At 34.8% G+C, this 20,750-nt stretch overlaps 3 protein-coding genes across 8 annotated transcripts in view; 1 reads left to right on the top strand and 2 right to left on the bottom strand.

Annotated features, from left to right (window-relative positions):
- Positions 1–20,750, bottom strand: part of LOC113495308 (glutamate receptor-interacting protein 2) — a 233,751-nt gene that overhangs the window by 40,138 nt on the left and 172,863 nt on the right. Inside the window, exon 1 of one of the 6 annotated variants that reach the window (XM_026873982.1) lies at positions 10,512–10,775. The exons of the other annotated variants lie outside the window; for them this stretch is intronic. Coding sequence (XP_026729783.1) covers positions 10,512–10,644 — 133 coding nt within the window. The 5' untranslated portion in view covers positions 10,645–10,775. Of the gene's footprint in view, positions 1–10,511; positions 10,776–20,750 lie in introns of those variants that run through there. 6 annotated transcript variants of the gene reach the window in all.
- LOC113495310 (fibrohexamerin-like) overlaps positions 10,907–20,750 on the top strand; it is a 44,074-nt gene continuing 34,230 nt past the window's right edge. Inside the window, exon 1 of the mRNA XM_026873984.1 lies at positions 10,907–11,015. Within this exon, the coding sequence (XP_026729785.1) occupies positions 10,997–11,015 (19 nt within the window). The 5' untranslated portion in view covers positions 10,907–10,996. The remainder of the gene's footprint in view (positions 11,016–20,750) is intronic.
- On the bottom strand, positions 16,653–20,167 carry LOC113495309. Its single transcript, XM_026873983.1, has 3 exons — positions 19,294–20,167; positions 18,284–18,695; positions 16,653–18,206 (listed from the first exon to the last, which is right to left on the bottom strand). Exons 1-3 carry the CDS (start codon positions 19,393–19,395, stop codon positions 16,816–16,818), a joined length of 1,905 nt encoding a protein of 634 aa, XP_026729784.1. The 5' UTR covers positions 19,396–20,167; the 3' UTR covers positions 16,653–16,815.

The raw sequence follows: 20,750 nt of genomic DNA, 5'->3' as shown, positions 1-20,750 counted from the left end.
AATTTATTAAGTTTAAAATAAGGAGCGACCACTATTATTAGTCCTTTCTACTTATATACATTTTTTATCACTTTACCTTCATATCAAAAATAAATCTGACTTTGTTAATGTGTCTGTGTAGCAAACCTACAGATTTCAACTAGAACCCATTGCAAAATTAGAACTTGATATTTCAAATTAATAAGAACACTGTATGAAAAAAAATGGTGCTGCTATGAGTAGCAAGAATATTTCTTCTGGGGCAATTCCGGGCCTCTCTAATCAACCAACAAGTCTGATTTCGGGGAATCGCGTTCTAATTCGTTCGCTCCATTAACTCTAGTTAAGAGACACCTATAAAAACGTTTAATACTCACTCGCTTTACCAAGTCTTTTAACTGCGGTTCGAGATATTAATTGAATACTCTAATTCGTGGAAATTATTTAACTATAGGTACTCATGATATTTACTAAGAAAATGTTTTATATTTACATTACTGATATTAGGTTTTCTGTACAATTTGACATAACAACCTTAATGTTAAATTAAAAACAGCAAAATTGTATGCACTCGTACGTTTACGATTGAAATGCAAAACTTTCTTACCACATATTTTTATTTCTTCGAATTCTTTCAGAACACGAGTGCTGTTATTACTTTAAACACAATACACATTATTATTTGCTCTCACGTGAACTATTCGTCCAGGATTTACATCTAGTACCGAAGCGGAATGCACGTATTACACATTTACAAGTCAGCGTTAACTCGAACCGAGCTAACCTATTTCGCAACAGTAAATTTATTTGCAGTCGAGAAAAAGAGGTTTCAGAAATTTCATTTCGGCGAACCCAAAATTGAATTCTTTTACGACTGCTCCAATAATCAAATGAATAATCCATTTACAGTCGCCTCGCGGGGGAGGTGGCTAAAGAAGGAAAGTTTTTTTTTCTGAAGTTGGTAGCACTACAGGTCTAAATTTTACTCTCAATGTATTTTATTCCATTCGTATTTCGTTGGTCCATTAAGCCCGGCAGGTGAGAACGGTGTATCAAGTGGAATTTTTAATATGGTTCCCGGAATGAGACTGTCGGTGACTGTACGTGGTTACAATTCGTTATAAGATTCGGAGAGTAACTTATTGTTTTTCAAAGGTAAATTCAAGTTGGGAATTCTTGGTGTTTTCTTGGAATTCAATTTTATTTTTTGTGGTTATCAATGAATGTTTAAATGAAGCGTTTACAAAATGGTACGTAAGTAGGTATCTATACGTTTTTGTATGTACATCGATTTGTCGAGAAACGAAAGACATCAAAGTTAAATTTGAGCCACATTAAATTGTATGACAGAGCAATTTTGAATATCCTCTTCAAGGCAACAACCTCTTAACAGGATGTTAAAACCAAATGTTAAGTACAAAGTACCCATGCACAAACAACATTACCAAAAACCCACTAATTTTAATTCCAGTAAGTAATTCACGGAACGAGTTGTATAAGCCAAGCAGACATAACTCATCTCTTGGTGCCCGTAAAAAATCTTCCACAAAGAACAATCGTGTCCCTGCATTATTCTCATTACCATAATCCCAATTACTTACCATTCCGTCTTCGGTATAATTTACTGGGTCGCCTACCACCAAATCTTAAACTTATATTCTTGCAGCTGTGGAAGCAAGACGGCATACTTCACGGCGTAGAGCGACATCTCTTTTCCGCTCCCGCTATGATCTTATTTTAGAAGGTGGTGGCAGATCCTTTGGGTCGCCTTACAAGTCCTAGTTTGGTATGCATTCATTTTTGCAAACTGTCTTAAAACTTCGTCACTTGTCAGTTTTGTTTCAGGGGATCGTAAGAAAGTTTCTTGTAGGCATTTTATGGTGTGGTGATTGTAGAGTTTGAAGGCTGTTTTAAGGATCACATAAAAATGCAGTAATCATGTTTTAATTAAGTGTCGGTTGTTACCTTACTGTTTGTTAAATTTAATATTTCTGAATGGATTAAATTTTATCGAAGATGTTAATTAGAACTTTTTGTTTCACATTTCTCCTTATGGTTTTCATTTGAATAACGTCGTCTTCTGAATATTGTAAAATTATTGCATTGATCATACTGTTAAAATACTTTCATGTCTCATAACACAGTTCAGACTATTATCAACTGTGCATAGATTCCCTTATCACAAGCGACGATATAGGACTCAGGTTAATCCTCTCTGATTCAGAGCATACATTGTTAGGTCAAATCTTGCGTTTACGGTTCAATTAATCGATCAACATAATTACATTCAAAATCGATCAATACAATAACATAACATAACATTTCAATAAGTATGCTCATACATGATAATCAACGAATTACTAAAATAAATAGGCAATTAGTTGGCGTGATCTTACAAAGGTATTAAGGCATTATTGGGCATGTTACACGATCGGTAAGATCATTTATCATGGTATCTTCGTTTGTTATGATAAAACAATTGTAGCCGGCTTTTGTCTCTTATTATTTTTGCTCTGGTATAAATGAATCCCCCCTTATCCATCTTCATTATATTAGTATGCTGGCTTATAGCAATATATAACCAAATATAATTTTTCTTTCATATAAAGGGTGTGTTTTGAGTTTAAGTCTTTGTTATGGAGGTTTTAATAATATAGTGTTTCATATACAAAGAAAATAGGTTTTTATTGTTACATTGTCAAAACGTTTATATTTATATCAAGCTGACAATTTATTTTACAAGAAATGAAAATAATAAAGTATAAGGACAAAAAAACTACATTTACGTTTCAAAACATAACAACAATTATCTGAAACCGTTTTGAGAAAGAGATGTGTATAATGTAAAATATGGAAGAGTAAGAGAGGGAGCAAGTATTATTCAACGAAGAAAATTTAAAACACATGAGTGTATACTTCTTTGAAGACTTGGGTAAAGTAGGTGTTAAGTTTTCAACTCCGGTAGTCCTTAAATTTCAAATAAGTTGCCAACAAAAATATGTTTAGCGTCTCAGTTCTAATGCAAATATACGCAAAACAAGTTTGTCTTAATTTGAGGTTTTAATGTTGTTCGTATATTTTTTTTTAAGTAAAATGTATTGATTCTGCACATTGGCAAGACAGATACCTGACAACTAGATGTAAAAGTAATTGTCAATTATTAAACAGAGTGTGTTTTGTTTTTTTATGTCTTAAACCTGTGTTTTAATTTACCGAACCGATAAGTTTTACCTTATAGAAAAAAAAATAGAAATCAATGTAGCAAACTAGATTAAGCAATAGCCAGAACAATTCAATTCAAATAAAAAGTATTATCAAACAATTTCCAAGAATATTTTTTTAACCCTTTCGCCGTCTACAAAGGTCTTATTGTCCTTTTAGGCGCATGGAGAACATGAATGTGCCACGTGGCGCGCCATCTGGTGTCAGTGAGGTGTCGGCGCGAGGAAACGGCCGAACTATAAAATTGGTAACGGTTTAGGCTACGTCTGTATAGCAATGTGTACGAGTTTTTGTTTATTTCTACCATGTTTAACCAGAAAGCCTCATCGTAAACGAAAGCTATTTAAACTTTATCTTTTAAGCCAGTAACTATACAAATACGAGCAGAAAGAGGTCGTAGTTAACATTTTTGACGTTGTTTTTACACAGAAATAGGCCTAGGATTTTATAACGACGATCAAACACGGATTCCTCTTATTTTTTAGAAGAAACGGCTTCCTTTTCTTAAGATTGTTAATAGGTGTATCTACTTTATAATGTAGAATAGTGATGTGATTGCTTCAAAACTTGACTGTACGGAAAGCCAAATGGCATTGGTTACCTTTAAAGAACCACTGTGCGAGATGCCTCACGGGTTTTATTTCGAAGTAGGCCATGTCTGTGATCCACGAATACAAATTCTGAGAGTGTCTCTCTGTGATACCGCGGCAACACAAGGGTTTCTTTTTTGTCCTGAAGTCGTTTTAAAAACAAAGCCTTAGGCAAAGTAAAACTTGTTCGTCTGTCTTAATGCTAGGGTTAAATTAACTTCATTTGATAAACCGCATTTCTCATTCACAATTAATTCAAAATACTTCTCAATAAACAAAATTTCAACCGCCTTTTACTATTAACCCTCATATGCCTACAGCTTTATTCGGACGCATTTCGTTGGGTTGCAAGGCACGTGGTCGGGATCGAAGCGTTAGTGCCGGGTCACAAGGCTTGAGACTGGTATTCGGGACCCACCGTGGTCTTTTACGGGTTGACGCCTCCCGTGAAAGGTTTGACGTAAGTTATGGTCTTGAGAAATGTTTTGTACAGATTCGGATGTATGTTTGTAGTAATATTTACCTGTTTATGTAACGAAAGTTTTGAAAACGGATTTAACTGTTTTGGTAGACCTTAAAACTTAATTTGTCAGTACATAGAGTTAAAATTATCATTGATTCACGGCTAGACGCGTAGTGAAGGAAACCGTTTGAAAGAGAAAAATTGTTTCTGTTTTATTTGATCAGTATCTTCAATAACGCTGACTCTATCTTTTTGAGTTGCAATAGGTATAGGGAGACATTTCAAGTAACTGAAAGTTAAATTTGAGTTACTGGAAAAAAGTCGGCAGTATGTAGTTTCTTAGTATGTTCACTTTTACTTCTCACTTTAATGACATAACATCAAAAAAAAATCTTTGATAATCAAAAACATAATCATAAACACAAAACTTCAAACTACCTAACCGTAACTTCCTTTATAAAACAGAGCGTTGCCAAGAAAAATACTCGCTCATAACGCTCCCTGTTCAACATGGCCGGTGTCCAATGAGTCCATAATTAGGGCCAACTTACGTAACACTCTCTAAATAACTGGCCCTCTCAATGGCTTCGACGTCTTACTGATGGACTGACGGTAATAGATACAGGGGCCTACCGCCACGTCTTAAAGTAATATCGTGGAAGTGCGAGAGGGATAGCGCTCTACACGATGTAGAGCTTTGTCTCTCTTTTGCGACTGTTGTGTAACTTTTAGGAGGGACGGTAGAATCTGGGCTTAGCTTGCGGTTTTCCTTGCTTCGGTATTGGTTATCAAGATGAAATGCTTTAAATTAGTTAAGTTATGAATTGTAGAGTTGTTTTTGGTTTCGGCATATGGAGAGTTTCTTATCAAAGTTTGATTCTTGATTTATTATTTTGACTTATATTTTATATTAGTAACCAAACCAACTATTTAAATACCAAAATGAAAAATGCAAGTAATTGTTGCATGTACTAAATATGTAATCAAGCACAAGTCATTTAATAAAAATTAAAGATTCATTCAAATCGTTTCTCAATTTGATCTCTTCTTTATTTTTTTTTTACTAAAAATAAACAGGTTTCTTTTGTAAATGCGTTATTTAAAACTAAAGTAAACTATTTTTAACAACGTTCAGTAAGGAACAGACATTCAGAATAACTATTGTTTAATGCAGTAATAATCATTACTGACAAACGGAGCAGGAAAGTAATCGCGAGGAAACCTAGATTCAACATATACGCATCGGAATTTGCTTAACCCCATAAGCTGGGTGACCATTGCTCAACCTTCTCTACACGGGTACAAGTATGAGCTCAGCAGTGGCATATTTATAGGCTGTTATTATTATTTTTAATAATAGCGACACGAAAAGTGACAAATAATAAATATATAGTTTTAACATATAGAACATGATCCTTCTATAACTATTATTGTAAATACCATCCCCGCACATTTAAAAAAACATCTTTCTATGAGATAAAAAACTTGAATACATACAAAAAATACAATGATTGATCAAAAAACAAATCCCAAAAAAATGTTTATGATCCATTATATTTTGGAAATAGGCAAAAGTTCACATTTAATTTAAACGTAAATTGTTACAGTTTTTCATACTGATCTTAAACGATGTAAACTTTGCTAGGAACATTATTTCTACTTAAAACCGTGTCGGGATGTCGTGATAAGAGCCGCTTAATTACCTTAATGTTCTGCGATAAAATCTCTTACGAATAAGAAATCATTAAGAGTGAAATTAAGTAAGATTCAAAGTAATAATGTTACCATAAGGTTAAGGAATTAACTTGAGATGTTCAGATTAAGTGTCATACTCGTTTTAAAAAATGAGTACCTTATGCCCCTCTAGCTAAGTAACTTTTTTACAATCGTCAACGTCCATAAATAATGCTCAAATATAGGGAAATGACATGTCGATAAGTGATGTTACATTGACATGTCATCTTCATATTTCTGACAGTTTTCTATTGACGTTAGCGATTGTGGAGTATTGGCTAGAGGGGCTGAACTTTTCAATTAATTTCGTATAAGTAGAATTTAGTAGTACTCAACAATTTATGTAGTAACTAAGTTTTCTTCACGATTTCGCCTGTATGAAATTGGTCTATAATTATTTTTTTTAAGTTTCTTTAGTTTGGTTAATTTTAATTTAGAAGTTACGCTAAACAAGTCAAAACAACACGAACTTTTGTATTTATAATATTAGAAAGTTACCAAAGCAAAACGCAACTCAACATAATTCATTCCGAACGTAGAATAATAATAACATAGGCCGCTCTATGCACTCAATCAAAACTACTCGTATTTTTTCATTCGAATGTAGGCAATCGAAGCAATACATAAAGTTATTCAGCCTTATAGAATATCGATACTCGTCTCGATGTAGACTCACGAACCGATATCCAGTGAGAGCACACTGAATCGACACTCGATTCCAATTTCCCCGTTATCCTTTTTATTGAAGCGTTTTTTATTCTTTTGACTGAGACTTGAAAATTGGGGGGAACAAGAATTGCGAATGTAGGATTTATTGAGTTGCCAAAATATAAGTTAGTCGTTATGTTTTTGTTATTTGATTTAGTGATAGTAATACTGGCTTCTATTGTTTTTTATCCAGAGGCGGTATTGGAATTTTCGTTATCTTTTTGCATTCCAAATACATTTTTTATATCAAGTAAGGATTGAGCTTCCATATACACCGTGATTTTTTAGTCGTCTTACAAAAGCAGCCCAGTTCATGTATCCGACGTAAAATACCACTAGGCACGATTATTATTTTTTTATCATCAACTAAGACAATAATTACGAAGAAAAATTAAACAAGAGATAAAAACGCCGCCGCCTGCGCACCTCACCATTGTTACAAGGCTCGGACCGCTCTCGCAACAGAGCTGTGTTTCTAAAAAACTACGAATTGCATCATAATATTGAATAAAAATTGCATTTTAAATTTATTTAAATCTCATTAATACCTATTTTTTATCATGAACGTGTTGTAGTCATTGGATACATGAACTGTGCTGCTTTTGTAAGACGACTAAAAATCACGGTGTATGCTTATAGGTAAAACGAAAGGAATATTTGAAAAATATGTATTTTTCTAAAGTATAGTCTATTCGTAATATTAAGCTGCTTATCCAATAATAGTTTGTCACTCGTCTAATAGTTACCAAATACATTATGCTTAGTATGTGACCCACAGTTTCTAACAACAAAAGTTAATATTATCACTAAAACATGGTCAAACATTAATACTATAATACCGTCTAAGAAATTCCTTTGAAGCGTTTAAAATAGTTTTCTATAAGTATCGCAAGCATTATCAGTGCCTGTGCAACGAACTCTTAAAGCAGAACTTACATCATTGTGCAAGTGAAACAGCGCTATGCACTTAGCGTAGCGTCATCTCTTTTCCACATTAGTAATAGTGATTATTAAAGAGATCATGGTAGGTGAGAAGGAGTGCATTAGCGCGACTATCGAATTAGGTCACCCGAGAAATGCCTTGGACATTAATGATTACCTAGAGCTTGGAGCCTCATCGACGCTCTTGCTGCGTGCTTATCATTTTTCCTTACAGTTTTATTTTATTTATCAAGAAATATTGCGTTTTCGATATAGTAGATAATGGTTACAGGAATTACAGACATTTTCTGGGAATTTTAGTACTTTCGAGAGAAAGAAAATGCTTTTCCTAATGTTTACTTAACCTGAAATATATTTTTAATAAAAAGCTAAAATTTGAGGTTATTCTTCTAAAGTAAAAAAAAAGTTGAAGCAACTTTTTAATGTTTAGTAAAATATTGTAATACTACAAAAAATACCTAAAGTATTACCATACACCTAAATATTGGCGCACTTTACAGAGAACTCAAAGACCTTCTCGTCCTTTAACTCCTATTTTCGTATGTTCAGACAGCAGATAAGACTAGTCTTTTATTCTATTTGAGACAATTAATACAAATCCAATAACACTTTACCTTATTTTGTTGTCCCTGAAGAATGTTCCGGTCTAATCAATAACGATCTGGTTTTTTACTCGGCGACTAATATAGCATAATTGCTTTTTGAACATGTCAAGCGGTTAACACAATTTGAGATCTCAGCAGTTAATCGCGCAAGCGATCTTTGACTATGAAGTCAAGCATAGCTAACTAATGAGTTTCAAAATTGAGGGGTTTGGAAATCTGTTATTTGGATGAACCTTTGTGCTTTTCTCCGCATTGCGAATGTATTGTTTCAGGTCCTGTAGGTGAGTAAAATTTTACAAGTGGTAATGATCATAGAAATTGTTCAAGTATAACTCACGTGTCAATATTCTTGGATACCTACTTTCTCGGGAAGGGAACCGTTAGTGAGAGTCTCTTACCAATTAAACCTAACCGCCTTGCTACGACATACGGGGTTTTGTGTATGGGAATGCGTTCTTCCAATTCTTCATACATCGAGCGTGGGCTATCGTCGGCTATCGAGCCGGCCAGTAGTGTGGGACGGGGTGGTACGTGACTTAGAACTGATACTTCCATACACTTCAACCGTTTCATGAGCTTTCCTGTTGGTGGTGATTTCTCTTGGAAAAATGGACCTTGACTAATGACCACTGGCCATTCAGGGGGGAATCTCCCACTGGTAGTTTTAGGCTGTTCATTCTTCGTGTCGCTATTTTTTAGTTCATTGCGTACTAATATTTGAATAGTATACAAGAGTTTGCTCATGATCCGTTTAAGAACGCAATGAAAACCACGTCGAATCCATGCAGTACAGCAACCAGTTATAAATAGCTGGTATTTGTAAACAAATCGTTATTGGGGCAACCCGCACCTCCCGGCGTTCTCATTATATTGCGTTAGTGATATCATTATTAGTTACCTACTTGTGTTTTATCGTAGTCGACCATGCACACATTCGCTCTTAATTCTTAGATTTTACAAATAGATTCCTTTTCTCCTGCAGTTTTTTAAACAACAAACTAAGTATTAGTAAGGCCCATTTTATTATTATGTGGTGTAACGGTTTACTTTATCGGGGTTGCCCGACTAATTTCAGACCCAACTGGAGTCCTTAATCATGAGCTGACGCGGCGGTTGGGTCCGAAACTAGTCGGGCAACCCCGATAAATACGCGTGAGAAAACCGTTACATCAGTTAATAATGAATCATTCTCAGGATAGTTACTCTAAAAAAAGGCCATTTTATATTGAGTTTTATTAAGCATGAAGATAGCGTAGACGCGTGAGAAAACTAGATTCTGATTCTGTTCCTGTATTTCGGACTTATGATAAGGAGGAAAGGATGAAATGTGTAAATTTAATGTGGGCTGCGATATTGTAATGAAGAACTAGATTAGAAGATCGATTTGTTATAATATATATTCAAAAAGAATACCGTATACATTTTTATTTCCAATACCACGCTAAAGCCTTTGTAACGTCTTGCTGTGTTTTTGACCTCATTCATTACCACATAATATTAAGTAAAATTATAAGTACAGTGGTAAATAATAAGTGCACAATCAGTATCACCAAATAACCGCCTAAAATAATCTCATATTCACGTGAGTGACAAATATTATCCACAGATCAATCCATCAACTAGATAACTACACACATAGTAAACTATTGGAAGGTCATTATGTCTTAGTACTCTATCCGTAATTGATTGTTGTTGCCTAACTAAGAATTAATACGGATCCGGCCCGATTGCCGCCAAGGGAATACACTCCGAACTGGTCTATTAGATCGTAGATTTACCTACTAACTTATACCAGTACGTTAAGCGTGTGTATTGTGTTATGTACTAGCAGTTCCACGTAAACTAACGCAAGATTGTAAGCAATCTGAGTAGCATTGAACGCGCCGAGATATCTGCAATACAAAGCCGCCACGCTACAGGCGCGGAATTACAAACTCGGAATAAACGTGCAGCACTAGTCTCCGCGTCAGTCACGCCCGTTCAAATGCAAACTAAGACACCTGCGTTTCCCCTCTCTAATCAAAACTGTCAACACTAGAAACAATCCTTGTATAAGCGTGGATTGAGAACAGATTCGCTCGACTCCAATTTACACAAATACCAGCCACATTGCAAAGCTCATTCGGGATTTCGCGACGCATCCCATTAACAGAAACATCTAATTTTGAAGTTTGTTGGTACGAAAGGAACAAACAGAAGCCCGCACCTCATTAAGCCGTGTTTATTTTCGCATTATACAAATATAAGCTGTGTTATAGCAAAACTTACGTCTTTGATGTCGTCTCACGCGAGACAGCGTCGGGGTTTTTGGTGGTTTCGTTTTAACGCTCCCGTAGCAGTAAAGTGGGTCCTCCTTGGACGATTTTTGCTTGAGCATGGGAAGTTTGAAATTGGAGAACATTTCAATATTCACATCACAATCACACTTAGAAAAAGTACACTTCACTGTCACGTAAGTGAGAAATCCATTTTTGAATTACCGTAGAATACACGGGATGTAGATGCGTGCGTTCCCGCGTCGGTTTCTAAATATTGTGACTTGTTGTTTTCTGAGCACGCGGGTTGTTTAAATATAGAACGCACGCGTCTGGTGTCGGCTAGGCGTCCGTTATACATATACATTCTTTTTTAATAAATAAAACTCGATACAAATATTACCGGCAATAAAGTATTATAAATAGTGTTCGTTTCTTTTATCTCGTCCTAATGGATCGTTTTGTGCACGTGTGTGATTGGTGTTGTACAGTAGACAGATGTTGGATGTTATTAATGGTATGTATCAATGCCGATTTGAATGTAAGCATGACGTAGAGTGCGGTAGTAAACCGCGGTTTGTAGTCAATGACATAGTTTATTGCTGAGGGCTCGTGGAGAAAGTCGATAGTCGATATAATATTTGTTTGATCGAACGTCGTTTGGTACACAATTGGCACAGTGATTGAACCCTTGACTAGATATTTATTTTAGGATTGATTGCCAATACTTTATGATCTGATTAGAATATGAAATTAATCACCAATTTAATGAAATAGGATCGGCTATATCAGGAAAATTTTGGAGCCAAAAATAAGCTTATCAGCATGTTAATGGAAATGAAATGTTAAAGACAAATGTAGAGTGAAAAAATATTTGTATTTAAAGCTAGTACTTTCAGTACAGACTTGTAAATAAATTGCATTTGTCATAGCATTAAGCTGACTCTCATGTTATTAGTCATGAGTTTCTAGGAAATAGTTACGTCTGACTGAGAATTGTTTGAGCGCATCGCCATATGGCAGATGTTAGCGACATAAATAACAATTGTTATAAACCTTATTACTTATTAGTTATGAATATTTGAATTTACTTAGGAAGGTTCAAGGAATTATATTTTCTTGTGTGTTAGAGGCTAGAGACACCATAACAGCTTAATGGACCGTACTTTTTTTTGTATGGCGGACGAATCCTTCTGAACCCGCTCTCTTAAGAAAGGAAGCAGTTAGGGTCAGCTGCTTTCTGACTAAACTGTGTTTGCTTAGACTGACATGACCCGGAGAGGATCTGACATGATCAGGTGGATGCCCAAAAACTTAACTCTTTAATCATTTTCCGAATTACTGGACTATAAACTTCGGCTCAGCCGAATTAAAGTCTCTACATTAGTCTATATACTGCCCTGCCAGTTAAAAACCCAATAAACTATAGACCTGTCCAAAAATATTGCTCTTACATAAAATACACAAGTCCTCGAATCCACTTTGGCACGAAACAATCCAGTGAAGTTGACTCAATGTCATCGAAATGATGCCAAGCCACGCGTCATCGTTGTTAAGAAAAACATACTGAAAATAATCGGTCGGCCCCACCGGAAGACGGTCATTTTGGAACACGTCAATGGAAAAATGGTGGTTTTTTCTAGCGGGTTAGGTATATAGTTGAACTGTGGAAGATTTGTATATCAGTTAGCTAGATATGATATTTTTTTATATTAAAAATTGGTATGTTCATTAAAAAGGATATTAATTATAATTTAGTTAGGTACTAAATTTAAAATAAAACAGATTTCAGATGACCGACATAGTAATAAAGTTTATGGAACGTAAAAAATAGTCACCATAACATAACGTAGACGTTTCACAATTTTCTGACTTAAGTGCTGACTCTAATCAAAAGGTTTTATTTTCATTACATAATTATAAAATATAACTATTTGATGTAAACTAGTGAAAGCATTACATGAGATTTATGTTCGTGAACAATTGTTTCATTAAATTTTAAGCTAACTTCAAAAATAGTTATTCGTTTAGAATGCAGGTAATATTGATTGCAAAGGCTACATGAATATTAAAAGTTTTTGAACATCATATTATTTCCAAATGCCAAAATGGCAGATGTTTTGAGCTACAATCGAACAAAAATGATTTCTAATTATACTTCGATACAGCCAATAATGCACCACTCTATAACATCTGTTTACACCTATAGTTACATAAAACCATGATGTACAAAAGTTTCATCGACCATGACGCACCGAATGTACTATAATGTGGTTCAAATGACGTCGCAGTGGTCAGGATTGTCGACTATCGGAATGTAAACATACAAACTAATATTGTGTGTAAAACCGCAGCTTTTTAGGATAATATCAAATACTAATATGACTCTTTGTTCCAATGAATAGTTATTAATTTTGTGCGGTTTTAGTTATTTGACTAATTTTTGTTTTGTGTTTTCGGGTATGTTGTTTTTCTTTAGTTTTTTTTTCTTTGTTTGGCTGATTTATTCTTTACTGATACAACTCACTTGTTTTTGGGAGAGGAGATTCCTACCAGCCGTATAAAATGAGTATTGTATGAATGACGATAATAACGTTTGTTTCAACATTATGCTATTTTTATAAGTCCTTAAGATTTACCAGTCTCTCATTGTTTTATCAATTTCATTGCTATGAACAAAGTTTCACCTCATTGTTTACATGTGGTACATACGCTTTATAATCATAATGCTGTGTTAAGTATAACCTTTTTTCTATCTTCTTAAGCATCATTACAACCTAAAATTTCCTTTTAATAAACCCACCTGTATACAGTTACGTAATACTGAACTACAACCTACAGCCGAGTATAACTGGCGTACGACTTAGATGATCAATGGGACGTCTGATTAGTCGCTCGAGTTAATTACAAATAGTCGAGACGGAACCGTATCGAATAGTCGAAATGGGAATTATTGTAATAGGGCAATGATTTACGGTAGTTTACTGATAGTCTGTCCGTCCGTCTGTCATGAACCGTGACTGTTAGATAGCTGAAAATTTTCCATAAGGTGTTATTCTGTTGCTTTATAACAAGAAATAAAAATCGAAGTTAAGAAACCGTTTTTAAGGTAAATAATTTTACAACGAATATAACTTTAAAATACTATGAAAAAGTCTTCTCTCTGGCCTTCTTCCAACTAAGTCAGGGTCACCTTTTGTCTATACTTACGACAATAACGAAGTAAAACGCATTATCTCCTTTATTTGTATCGTAAAACTCCATGAATTCTTTCCCTTCACATCCATGTAAATAAAATAAAACTAGTAACAACCCTACGCTATCTACGTGAGGCAACCACTATCAATAGTACGGTAGGGACCAAGAATGGACTCATGAGCGTGTGGTAGGCTTAATTACGCACATAACGAGACCCATGTTGTGTCGTTAAGGCCACGCTCAGGCCACTTTCAGGCCAGGTACTTGACAGGTAGCTAAAACTTTGGCCTAATGTTTTGTTTTTGCAGTCCTTGCATGGTTTTCGGATATTCTGTGGTTAGACCCTAAACTTTATAGATGTTAAGTGTTAATGAATGTTGATAACTTTTGTATATTATTGTGATTTCGTTGACCGTGGTTTTCGAGTTTTGGGTTAATGTTGGCGATAATGAAAATTCGTAGGTTAGATGATAATTTTCGTGTAATATATTATGATAGTAATGTTGTTACTTGGAAATATGTAAATTCTAATTTTAACACACGTAGCAATTAATTAAGAGGTGAAAAGAGAAAGAAATCATTTTTTACAGTTATATAGCTTCATTATGTACAACCTAACTTTTACACTTAGACCAATATACATGAAATCAAAGCATCAAAAGATTAATATCTGTCACTAGAAGTGTCTACAAGACGCTAGATGCTGGACGATTGCTAGATCTTTGTAAAGTACTTTGCACTCGGCCCCAACGTCCCATTGTTATCAACCCCAAATGCCTCAAATAAGTAACTACCAACTAGATTATTTGCGTAGTTAGCCCACTCAGCCAATAACAGGCACGTGCAAACATTCAAAACGCGGCATACAAACGAACAATCAAATTAGCGTGCAAACACGCAAACAGAATCCATCTAAACTATTAAAATTAATTCTAAAACTCGAATGTTCGCGTTGTACATCATTCAACCATTGCCCTGACAAGTTTAATTAACTCAGGAACTTCCTACCTAGGAAGGCGTATCAATGGGACTCGGTTTGAACCCAACCTATTTATGTTAACGTTATGGATTATTGCTGATTGTTGACAGCAAACAACGTATGAACTTACCTGGTTATTAATTTGAGGTCGTTTGAAAGCAGAATTCTGTAGATAAATAGGTTTCCGGATTGGTTTGAATATTATTATGTCATCATAATACTTTATATATAATTATATAATCATAATACTTTGGCATGTTTATTCGACTAGCTACCGATTTTGAGTTCTCTTCATTGACCCTCAACACGTCTGCAACACTCGAAACTACATCAAAAACTCGATAAATTCGGATCACCAGATTCATTTGAACTTTCCAACTTAATTCTTTTAATCAGTTTAATTCAAGAATGGATTACTTTTATAAACAAGATAAAAGGCAACGTTAGAATCTTCTTAATCCTCGAAGACTTGGTACAAAGTTTACCGATAGTCCTGCCCCTGTATTTCATCTAGCCAGCGAGTAATCCTTTATTGGAGTCAGCTGATAAATAGGATTGATGGTATTTACGAGTGCTTAAGACAACCCTGTCTGGGATAGATACTGAGCACTGTTTAAGAAAAGTGTAGACTTGTAGATTTCTATACAGTACATATTGCTGAGGTACTACATGTTGTGCTTGCCTAGACTATTAAATTAATACAAGGAGTACACGATTTTGACGTTAATGTTAAATAAACACCGGTCAAGTGGGAGTCGGACTTGCAACACTGAAGGTTTGACGGACAGACGAACAGACAAAGGATCCTCAGTAATAGAGTTCCGTTTTTACCTTTTAGGTAACACCCCAAAAAATATGAGAATTCGATTTTTAACCTTTTTAATTGCACATCATATAGACACATGTGCACATGATAAAGCATATTTTCAAGAATTATCTGTTAAAGTCTAAATAATGTGACCTTTTAAGTCAAATCTAAGCTACCTATAAGTTAATCGTTGAATAAATTCCATAAAGCAACTTAGTTTCATATTTTATAGGCTCTTACAAGATTTGTTCATAAACCAAGCATTGACTTCGCCACAGAATATGGAATATTACTAGCAGGGCTCGGAAACCGGTTGAAATTCTTAACCGGTTTCGGTCATTGACCCCAAACCGAAATTGATTTAGGTTAAAGGTTGTACTTTACCGGTTTTTACCGGTTTTTGCGGAATACCGGTTTTTCATTAATTTTGGTTTTGGTGGTGATAATTAACCGGTTAAAACCAAGTTCGATGAGAGCCCTCGGCCCCCGCTACCCTCGCTCGACAGGCCTGGACGATGTGAGGTCATTTAGTTACAAAACTGTTAATCGCACTCAAGTTCGCAACGTCGCCGTCTGTCTTCTCCAAAATTCGTACTGCAGGGCTACAAGGACTGAAATTTGGCAACGAAGGATGAATAACAGAGGTGAGTCTTATTTGAATTAAATATGTTGACGCAATTTTAACTAGCTTTCGTCTTTACTTTATTTAGTTATTTCTTTCAGGATTAAAGCGAAGCAAATCTCCGTATCCTTTAGATTCAGAAGATTACGATTGGAAGCGCCCTGCATCTCCATCTTTGTTAAAACCAAATATGTGTACTTCGGAGAAAAACAAAGTCAAAGTAGAAGTCGTGTCCAAACAAGAAAATAAAATATGTTTGCCTTGTTCAGAACATTCTAAAGTAGTAATAGACCAAAGGAATGAACATTTTACGGATCTCATTAAAGAGGAATTAAAGCATGTCTTACCATGTATGCGAACAAGATGTTATGTAAAAATATTAAACTTTTTGAACACCGTAAAAGGTTTTCATACTGACCAAATTGAAGTAAGTGATACTGAAATAAATTATTAAAACATGAAAAAATCCATACACTATGTATAGGTTTAATTAAATCCATTTGTATCAAAAGCAGAAGATTTGTGTAAAATCATTAATGTTCTTTTTTTAAATAAAATACATAATTGATAAGATTGTTTTATTTATAAACTGAATCAGTAAACAATGCAACTATCAATGAACATCAAGGGGTTTTTAACTTGAAAAATGTTTTTTATGGAGATTTAAATAACATGTTACAAAAATAATGATCATCCCTTTATACTACACTTTACTCCAACGAAAATAAATGATTATTTCGGACCATCAAAACATCATCAATTATTAAGTCATTTAATGACATACGTAGATTAGTAAGGACAAATTTCAAGGACGAAAAGAGCCTTTCAACACTAACACTAGTCGGTGGTGTCGCCAAAACTATTTTTGCCAGGTTATATAAATATGGATCAGTCATCTTTCTCTGCTCCCAATACTCTAAAATGCTGCGTTTAGATGGTAATACTGGTTCTTGTAAAAAAGCAACTAACTTAAAATTGATTTCTCTTTCTAATGATTGTAAATTCTGTTCATCTATATTTATATTATGTCTGTTAGTAACAAAATGTTGTCGAAGGTAGCTGTCAAAATTGTTATTTTCATTTGATGAATCAAGTTCTGCTGAAGTTCCTGGAACAACGCTATTGTTAACACCCGGATTGAAAGGTTCTGAAGTAGCTTCTGCAGTCGTTCTTCTTTTTAAATTAGTCAACCTTTTATATGTTTCAACTAAGACAGCTCTTGCACTGTTTTGTTGTGCTGTCGTAAGTGTAGCATTTACTCTCGGGTCCAGATAAAGAGCTGCAAGAAAGTATTCATTGCTAAAAAGTACGTCTTGACGACTTCTTAAACAGGACAGCAAACGCCGGGCAAAAGGGCTATGTAGTTGTTCGACTTCAAGGCGACACTTCATCCAAGCAATATAGAAATCGCCAAAAGTCAATTGTTCCATTTGTATTTTTTTTGATAAAGTCCTGCACGGCCGTAGGATATTTAAATAATTTTCAATCGATTCCCAAATGACTTCTGGTTCAGAATCTAGGTTAACGATGCAAAAATCTTTTAGTTTATGCAGTCTTTCTAGCATAACTACGGTAGAATCCCATCGAATGGGAGTATCAATCACTGCATTTTGCAGTTTAAGTATTTTTAAACGCATTGCCATATTGGGCGTACGTAAATTACGAGCAATTCTTCGGCAATGCCCAAGAAATTCCTCTATTTCTTGACAGGCATCTTTGACGGCGAGCTGTAGACAGTGTGCAGCACATCGTATGCTTGTAACCGTGCGAACTGTACCAGATGTGCTACCTGTGCCAATGTCCATCTCTACATTCTGTTGAACAAAAGCAGAGTCCTCCTCGTTGTATTCACCGTCCGTTTCGATGTCCGATTCACTAAATGATTCGCTTACCGACTGGTTCATTGACTCCCTAGCTGCCTCGTTTATTTGGTTAGTCATACTTATCATATTGGCTCCATTGTCAGTAGTGATTGTTTGAATTTGGTTTAGGTCTATGCCGTACCTACTCAGACAATCGGCTACATTGTCCTTTAAATACTGTCCTGTATTTCTATCGTGCAATTCTTTAATAGTTAAATTTCGAAGGACAATCTTTCCATCTAAAATTGAAATATAAATAACATTAAAAAAAAGTATATCTTAACTTTAGTCTGAAAATTATTCTTTAGGTACTTACCCATGACATACTGTATATTTAGGCCCAGAAACCTTCGCAACTTAATGGACGCAACGTCTACTTTAATTGCAAGTAGATTATTTTTTATCTCGTTACTAATCTTTCCGCGAATTTCGTGAGCCATATCCTGTATACTGGAACGTACATTTTTGATATTAATTGCTTGATGCTGGTTTTGTGTAACCCCTGGTATTAGCTTTATAAGGTCTCTGAAAGCTTTGTCTTCAATTAGGCTAAAAGGACGACCATGATCTGTTACAAGTTTCGTGCAGCATTGCATTACACTTTTGGTGACGTTCGACGTTTGCGGCGGTATATTTTCTTTAGCAGCCAAATTTGTATGTTGGATTTCTTCGTATTTTGCTCTATGTTGAGAATAAAAGTGACGTAACAAGTTTGCACCATGGTTGCCCTGAAAACAAAAATACAATGTAGATAATGCGCATAAAAATATGTATTTTAACAAAGCTAATCAAAAATATTCATTGTATTGTTGTGTCTGTCGTGCAGGTTACTTACTTTAGGTACGCGAAAGTCAATTATTATCAAATTTATCTGATTTTTTTTCGTTTCCTTTAAAACTACGTAAGTACTTAGTTAGGTAATTAAACTATACGTATGGCATAGTATAAAGGGCTTGTCTTGTCATCAACATCACCGACGAAGCGAAATAGGTACCAAGCAACCATAGTATTGTAGCAACTACCTAAAAATCTAACAAATACGTGTTGCGCGAAGCGCGCTTGTCGCCACACTGCCGGTGAGTTGACTATGCGCTCCTATTTACGTGCATATACCTACACTCTCCACTATGCACACTGAGTGGTCAGAGTAGTTGAAACTTTTATCGTCTACCCGCGATTACTATTAGAAAAAGGTATAAAAACCTTGGATAAAGAGCATGGCTAAGTACGCATTTATCAGTTTTTAATAAAAAAAATACCTGCGACGTTACCCTGCACAATATTATAATATATTTGTAAAGATTGGAATAGAGAAAACCAACTTACCTTGATAGTTGCATTACATCCCTCCATTAAACACTTTGACTTTTTGCTTTCCTCGTCGTACGTAAACATAGAATAAATCCTATTAACTTTTTTTCGCCCCATAATAAATTCCTATACTATAACACAACACATTCGAAAAATAAAAATATTTCTATCTCGGATTTCCGCTATGAGTCTATACGAATTACCCAAAATTAATGATCAAGGAGTGAGACGAGTGAGTGCCGAGTAGTGACTGGCGTAAGTTTGCTTGTTACGAGTACGTCGCGCGCTCGCAACTGTCCAAGTGTGCGAGCGCGCGACGTAACAAGTCAAATCATGAATCTACCTACACCATTTAAGTTCGTCGAATTGACATTCTCAGATAGATCATTTTTTGTTTTTTAATTTTAATTTCTGTTGTAATTTCACTATAACTTGTACGAAGCGTCAAAAAATTAGGCAAAAATAAAATTACGAATTACGGAATTAACCGGTTAATTTGGGTGTCAAAACCGTTTGTGCAAAAGTAACCGGTAACCTTTATCATTTGGGTTAAATAAAAACAGTTCGTTTGTTTAACCGGTAAATGAAGGAACGATATATTTACCGGTATATAATCTAAATTAACCGCTCTTTTTAAACCGGTTCCGAGCCCTGATTACTAGTACACTGTGGGTTATTACATGGATCATTTGAGAGGAACTACAATGTTGTTAATGCCGTTATTTATCTTTATAGTCTTCATGATCGTATTTTAAGAGTCACTGCGTACCTGATACAAAGATGACATAAATATCAAATTTGTTTAAAAAACAATTAGCCAGCTTAGAAAATCTAAAACCCCACGTTATTAAAAGTCACTCCATTCAAATTTTCACTTCATTAAATTACATTGCCATCGGGTTTGAACCATTCCTGAAAATTTCAGCCTGCTAGCTTATTGGGAAGTGCCTCAAAATTTAGTTGCAAAAATCCAACTGAAATGACAAACGTGGGAATAAAATGGATTTAGCATACAATTAATTAAAATTTGAACGGGTCTCATGAGCATATTTACGATCGGCCGACTATTTTCAGACTCAAAAGGAGTCCGTATTGTACGATGTCGTTTCGGCTTTTGTGCTACGAATCACACTAACATACACATGCATGTTCAATCTAATACCAATTTTATTAATTACATGTTTAGGTTCACTTTTAAGGTACTTTTACCATCATAATTTTTACCAATAAGAAAAGTAAAATAACGAAATACATAACACTTTAAAATGTATTGTGAGGTATTTTATGTACCTATGTAGATTTATAAAAACCATTTAACGTAATATTGCGACAAAAACTTTTGCAAGTAGCGTGAATATATTCTATTCAAAGAGATTTTAAATAAAAAATGTGCTTCGAAAAGGCAATGGAGCTGAATTTAGATGAAGACAGTTATATGAAAAGTTTCACTTTTTATATGGAGATTTTACAGA

The sequence above is a fragment of the Trichoplusia ni genome, chromosome 6 (genome assembly GCF_003590095.1).
Source record: "Trichoplusia ni isolate ovarian cell line Hi5 chromosome 6, tn1, whole genome shotgun sequence".
Taxonomy (NCBI): domain Eukaryota; kingdom Metazoa; phylum Arthropoda; class Insecta; order Lepidoptera; family Noctuidae; genus Trichoplusia; species Trichoplusia ni.
Note: the sequence above shows the minus strand (reverse complement) of the source record. Positions and strands in the feature narration are given on the sequence as shown.